Source organism: Castanea sativa, chromosome 4 (assembly GCF_040712315.1).
Source record: "Castanea sativa cultivar Marrone di Chiusa Pesio chromosome 4, ASM4071231v1".
Classification (NCBI taxonomy): domain Eukaryota; kingdom Viridiplantae; phylum Streptophyta; class Magnoliopsida; order Fagales; family Fagaceae; genus Castanea; species Castanea sativa.
Window position 1 is genome coordinate 38295119 of NC_134016.1, and position 7041 is coordinate 38302159.

The following is a 7041-nucleotide window of genomic DNA, read 5'->3' on the forward strand; positions in this document are numbered from 1 at the left end:
ACGAGAAGGGTTCCCGCGAAAAGGGCATGTAAGAAGCACATGACTGGAAGCTAGAGAGTTGTGCCAGATTGTCAATTTCGCGAGTGTCTCGCGGGTAAGGCCTTCCCGCGAGATACCCGTGAAACTCTCTGCCTGGAGGATTTTTAAGTGTGACTTTTTTACCCTTCACCCATACTATATATACCCTCATTACCCACAAAAGTATGAGAGGGTCATTCAGAGAGAAAAACCCTAGATAGGTTTTCAACAATACACACACACACCCATCTTTTAGAGAGAGAGCTACCTATCCTTAGTGAGAAATCATTATAGCCTCTTCTCATTCCCTCTCCCATTGTCATACCTTGAGAGATTTGTACCCAAACGCAACCAACACATTTTCAGAGTGTAAAGAGTGTTTTGGAGCTTGGGAATCTTTGGGGATTTGCCAAAAGAAGCCAGTGAGGCTTGGCGGATGCAATCGGGCGTATTGCGGGATCTGGAAAGCTAGACAAGACACGGTTTCGAGAAGCCTTGTTGGAGTAGGAGCTTGGAGGGCTTAGGTACATTGGGTAGATTAGGCTTAAGAGATTTGTCATACCTTGAGAGATTTGTACCCAAACACAACCAACACATTTTCAGAGTGTAAAGAGTGTTTTGGAGCTTAGGAATCTTTGGGGATTTGCCAAAAGAAGCTGATGAGGCTTGGCGGATGTAATCAGGCGTATTGCAGGATCCGGAAAGCTAGACAAGACACGATTTCGAGAAGCCTTGTTGGAGTAGGAGCTTGGAGGGCTTAGGTACATTGGGTAGATTAGACTTGGAATGTCTCTTGCTATTCTTGTATCCCAACTTATTGTCTAGTTGATCGATTTACCGCTTGTAGGGCGGCGGAGAGGTTTTTCTCTAAGTTCTTTGGTTTTCTCTTCGATAATACATCGACTTGTTATCTTGTGTTTGCATCTCTCTTCCCTTACTCTTGTGCTTTACTTTTATTGTTTGTTGTTCTTGTTTTTGCACTAGAGTAGTATTGATTAATTGCGCTTCATTTACTCTTGTTTCTGCACTTAGATAAGTTAGAGTAAAATCAACCGAGCCGTAATTTTTATTTGGGGTCTAAACAGCTCTTGTGTTTTTAACACAAATCTAAGCTTTCATATCTAATGTTTGATTTAAAATTCTTTCATTACATTGTCTTTAGAATTCTATTATTGTGTTGTTACCAAACAAATGAATAGTAATAGGCATTACATTACAACATTTTGTATTCCTTGTAATATCTATTCATATTTCTATGTAATTACCGTTACAGTCTACCAAACGTGTTCTTAATGTTGAAAATACTTATATAGGAAATTCTGAAATAATTCAATAAGGACGTATCTTCATAGGAAATTCCCAAAAAAAAAAAAAAAATGCAAAGACGTACATATCATATGTGCATATTTATTCTCATCATCCTCCAAATCAATCAATATATATTTATATATAAAAGCATAGAACTCATGTGGGAGAACATTTTCACCTTAAAAGATAAGAACTTATTAAAATTCACATCATAGATAAGGACTAATTAACATTCAAAAGATAAGAACTCTTTTTTTTTTTCTTAGATTCATTGTATTAGAACATTTCTCAAGCACCATATTAAAACTTAAAGCATAAAGACTCTTTATTATCTTGGGTTCATTGTTTCCAAACTTTTCTCCCTCCACAAAGCACAAAAATTTTCGTATTTCCACTTACCATTCACCTCCTGCACTTCTGCTACTTCATATACACCTACTTATAGCCTTTGGTTTTCATGCCATAGGTTAGGTGTTTTTTTATTTTGTTTTAGCCATAATAATTTATCGGTTTCTTTGTAATTTCTGACTACTATGTAGTGTGGTATTGGTATGAGCGTTGAGCATAAAAATAAAAAAATGATGATTATTTTGGAGTTTTCTTTGTTGTGAATCAAGATTATCTTAACTTCTATTGCAACCTCAAGTATAGTTGCAGCTATTCAATAATAGTGTCCAAATGATGTACATACTATAGTCCTATTGTTAGTTCTATCCATCAAAGCTACAATTAAGTAGTTCTTCACAACATTTTTTTTTTCTCACGTAGGGTGAGCCTTCCTTTCTCACTTGCTTTTGAGTGAGACCTAAAACCTTTTGTTTGCTCAACCACAGATCTGCTATCTCTGTTCCTGTACTATTTTTCGATATCACCATAGACTCAAACGTCATCGATAGGATTCAAAGAATAAACTTGACGAAGGATGAGGGAGAAGTTGTCATGGTTGGGAGGTTTCAACAGGGAAAAATACTTGAGGAATGCTCCTTGAGCCTACTTGGGTGTTTTCTCACAACCCAACTTTACAATTAGAGAGCTGCCAAGAGTTTGTTAAGGTCAGTATGGAACTCGAATTTGACCTGAAGATTGTTGACATGGAAGAGGGATTGTTTCAGTTTAAATTCACAATGAAAAGCCAGTTGTTGTGGGTTACCCTTCGAAGATGGGAGATGGGCATAACAGCGAAGTCGGTTACCTTTCTACCCCTTCCATTATAGGTGCAAGTTTAGGGTTTACCTTTCGATCTTCTTTCAGAGGTGGTTGGTAGGGAAATAGGGAACAGGTTGGGGCAAGTGGTCAAGGTCGACACCAAGGCATTCACATCTAATCAAGCCTATTTCATTAGAGTTAAGGTGGAGATTCCCCTTGATAAACCTATTCGCCGAGGTGGTTCTATCTTGAACCCCGAATGGGATAGAATCCGAATTGGCTACAAGTATGAGAGGCTAGTTGACCTCTGCTTCTAGTGCAGCAGGTTCGATCCTGAGGCAAAGGAGTGTTCCACACTGAGGGACCCACACCAGAAAGAAACACCTTATGGGGAGTGGCTTAAGGCAGGTTTCGGTAGAAGGATGATATTGGGACATCGGGAGGAAGTTTTAGGTCAGAGAGGAGATCTAGCCCACCACCAAGGTCAGAAACAACTCCAGACAACACTAGGGGTCCACCACAAATAGCCCACAACACTACTCCACGTCAGACAGGTGATATCAATGGAAACCATACCAACCTTGGTAATGGAAAGATACGCACAGATTCCAAGGAAGTCAATTTCTTAGAGTCATCAACACGAACTAAATTGGAAGCAAATATTTCGGGATTTGTCTCATCAAAGTAGATAACGACCAACCCTGTAGTAAATGCTACTCAATACGAAAATGAGAGGAATGTGGGACCAAAAATTATAAATGGACTAGAGCATCCAAACCTAGAAGAAAACCTGGTTAGCATCCCAGTAGACTACGTTAGTGAAGAACATGCATCACATACACTAGGGGGACTGTCATGTGAGGAGACACATAACTCACTAAAAAATAAAATACAATGAGCCAATGAGAAAGAAGCTAAATGGACAAAAGTGGACCGCCTGTCCACTACACACACCACCAATACTCTCAAGGTTTCCATCAATGTAGAAACAAAAAGGGTCTTGTTGAGTATGGAACGGAGACCGAGGATAGTAACCAACTGGCCAGTAGTTAACTGCATAGTACCTATTGTAACAGAACCTTATTCAACAGTGAAGGCTGTAGACCAGCCCTATCGATCCCAATGAGTATCCTAAGATGGAACTACCAGGGGCTTGGGAACCAATGTACTATTGATGTTCTCTCCTACGTTGTGAGGGAAAAAGCTCCCAAGGATTTGTTTCTAATGGAGACAAAACAATTAGTGGAAGAGATGTGGCAGATACAAGCTAATTTACCATACTGCTGCATGTTTGTTGTACCTAGTGTTCGCTAAAGTGGTGGACTAGCATTACTGTGGAAGGAAGACCGGCACATCCAAACCTACTCGCCACACTATATAGACGCCCTCATCCTCAATGGTAGCCATCCCACATGGAGGTTGACAGGGTTTTATGGGTGGCCAGAGGAGCACAAAAAACATGTCCCTTGGCTATGTTGTGGGGATTTTAACGAAATACTACACTTAAGGGAGAAACAAAGAGGTTTACCAAAGCCTATTTAATGGATGAAAGAGTTTTGCAGTGCCTTGTTAATTTGTGGGCTTGTAGATTTGGGATTCCAAGGGAATATATACATAAGGAACAATGATCACCCAGGAGATGCATTTGTGTAGGAATGGCTAGACGGGGCATGGGCATCAGTAGAGTGGAGAGAGCTATTTCCTCACGCCAAAGTGTCTCATATCCAAGCCTCCTATTCCGATCACGTACTTGTTCTTATCAAAATAACAAGACCGGACCAACTGAGAAGAAGGAAAAAAGTACCTAAGAGGTTTGAAGAAAAATGGGTTTCTCATGTTGATTGTGAGAACATTGTCCGTTAAGCCTGGGTGAGTGAGACAAGCACTGGGAGCTTGATGTTTTGGCTTTTTGAAAAAATTAAAAGGTGTTAGCTTGCTTTGGTGGAGTGGAGTCGAACTACCTTTGGTAGCCTCAAAACTGAATTACATGAGCAACAAAACGATCCTAGAGGAACTATCACTACTGAATGACCCTGAACAACTCCCTACAATCAAGGCCATTAAAACGAACATCAATAAACTGCTCCACCAAGATGAGCTCTTTTGGAGGCAGAGGTCAAGGTCCATTTGGCTACTGGCGAGAGACAAGAACACTAAGTACTTTCACCAAAGAGCTAGTCAGCTTTGCCGTAAGAACCATATATTTGGAGTCGAATATCAAAATGGTGATTGGTGTACCTGTGAGAATCGAATAGCCCAAGTGGCTGAGTAGTACTACTAGGAATTATTTACCTCGACCAATCCTGTGAATATGGAGACAGTCTTGGACTCAGTGGAACACATGATCACCCCAACATAGACAAGCACTCTTCCAAATGCATCCCTCCAAGTCTCCTGGACTTGATGGTATGTCCCATTTTTTTTCAAAAATTCTAGCGTATTATTGGGACTGATGTTATTGAAGCAGTTCTTTCAGTGTTACATTTAGGTCACATGTTGCATAAGATGAATTATACTCATATTGTGCTTATCCTAAAAAAACAAGACCCTAAGAAGTTGTCAAACTACAGGCCCATAAGCCTTAGAAATGTTGTATCTAGAGTTCTTTCTAAAGTTTTAGCTAACCGGTTGAAGCTTGTGTTACCTAAAGTGATATCTAATGCTTAGAGCGCTTTTGTGCCTGAACGGCTGATTATAAATAATACAACTGTAGCGTATTAGCTACTACACATGATAGGGAATCAAAGAAAGGGTAAGAAGGGGCAAATGGTGGTTAAACTGGACATCAGCAAAGCTTATGACTGGATGGAGTGGGTGTTTTTGTGTAGGATAATGCTGAAGCTTGGCTTGGATCCTAGATGGGTTCACATGGCTATAGAGACGCTAACTACAGCTTCATATTCGGTCTTGATCAATGGGGAGCCAAAAGGATTCATCAAGTCATCACGAGGGAAAAAACAGGGGGATCCACTCCTCATACCTGATTTTACTTTGTGTTGAAGGGCTGCTTGCTCTTTTAAGGAAAGCTGACGCAAATCACAATATAAAAGGCATTATGTCTAGCCAACACGGGGTGTGCATCTCCCATCTCTTATTCATGGATGATAGCCTCTTATTTTGTCGAGCAACTATGGAGGAATGCCAGAGATTACTTAATCTTTTGTGGATGTATGAAGCTGTTTTGGGCCAAGCCATTAATAGACAAAAAACATCTCTCTTCTTTAGCAAGAATACCAAGCCGAAAGTGAGAAATGCCATCCAACAGATGATAGGGGCAAGAGTAATGACTGATTATGAAAAATACCTTGGTTTACCGATGACATATGGCAAATCCAAGGTGAATACTTTCAAGGAGCTCCATGAAAAAATAACTAAGCATGTGATGGGTTGGAAGGAGAAGTTTATTTCCAAAGCGGCGTGATAAATCCTTATCAAGACTGTGGCACAAGTTATACCAGCATATTTTAAACCATACTTGTAATAAAAGGCAAATATTATTTCTCATGGTACCCCTTTTCTCATTGGCATCAAAGTGCATTTTTCCCATAGTTGGTGGAAAATATTGAGCTAAAACCTTTCCAGGTCCATCAAATGCTTAGTCATCTCCATGAAATCTCTATAATATCCTATCACAATGTTAGATTTGGAACCGTGTCGTGCCTCCACAAATGTAAATTGTGTCCTTTTGAGCCATTCTTGAAACCCTGTTGCACTGCAGGTCCTAACTTTTGTATTACCTCAGGCTTGACACTTGAATCAAAGGTATGGGTGAGATAGTTCTTCTCCCATTTTGGCTTTCCATTGAACAATGCATAATTCAGACTCATGTTGTCATCATGATCAGTTACTCCACACCGTGGTGTTATCATTTTATCAAGGGTGCTAGACTTGATCCTCCCCGTAACATTGAGTAGAAAATTCTTCTGGAAAGATTTTATTGCGCATCCCAAATGTTCATCAAACTCATCCTTGTCTTTTACACTAGCATGATCATTGCTTAAACCAATGTTGTGGTTTAACTTTAAGTAGTTGAATAAATTTAGATAGTGTTTGACCTCATGCAGTCCTTTCAATATTTGGCCCTTGTGAGATCCCTTAAGATGTTGGAGGGACTTGAAAGAGCATCCTCTAATAGGCTGTATTACGAGAAGGAGAAGTATAATTGATAAAATAAGAGAGAGATTTGTAGCCATGGCTATAGTTGTCTCCAAGAAACACACACATATAAACCTTTCTCCTCTATGTGAATAAAGTGAAATAAAATGATATATATATATATATATGTGTGTGTGTGTGTGTGTGTGTGTGTGTGTGTGTGTTTGTAATTTTTTTTTTTTTTTTTTTTTTTTTGTGAATCTTGTCCAAAACGGCTCGGGAAAAAAAAAACATTACCTAAGGAACATCAAACAAAAGAAGATAAGCAATATCCTCTAGCACATCTTCTAGCCAAATAGCTAAGTTCAAAGTATCTTTAGGTTTTTTGGCGAGAACATCAGAAACTACATTACAATTGCGTTTCACATGACAAAACTAGATAAAATTAAAATCAGCAGCTAAAATCCTGATGTC

The 7041-nt window shown here is 39.4% G+C and overlaps 1 protein-coding gene across 1 annotated transcript; it reads right to left on the bottom strand.

Annotated features, from left to right (window-relative positions):
* Window positions 1-6101: 6101 nt before the first annotated feature.
* LOC142632843 (metalloendoproteinase 5-MMP-like) lies at window positions 6102-6665 on the bottom strand. The gene has a single exon (XM_075807168.1). The coding sequence runs from the start codon at window positions 6663-6665 to the stop codon at window positions 6102-6104; it is 564 nt and encodes a 187-aa protein (XP_075663283.1).
* Window positions 6666-7041: the final 376 nt, after the last annotated feature.

Excerpts from the sequence above, each read along its gene's own strand:
- LOC142632843 (XM_075807168.1), bottom strand. The coding sequence starts at position 6,665 with ATGGCTACAAATCTCTCTCTTATTTTATCAATTATACTTCTCCTTCTC.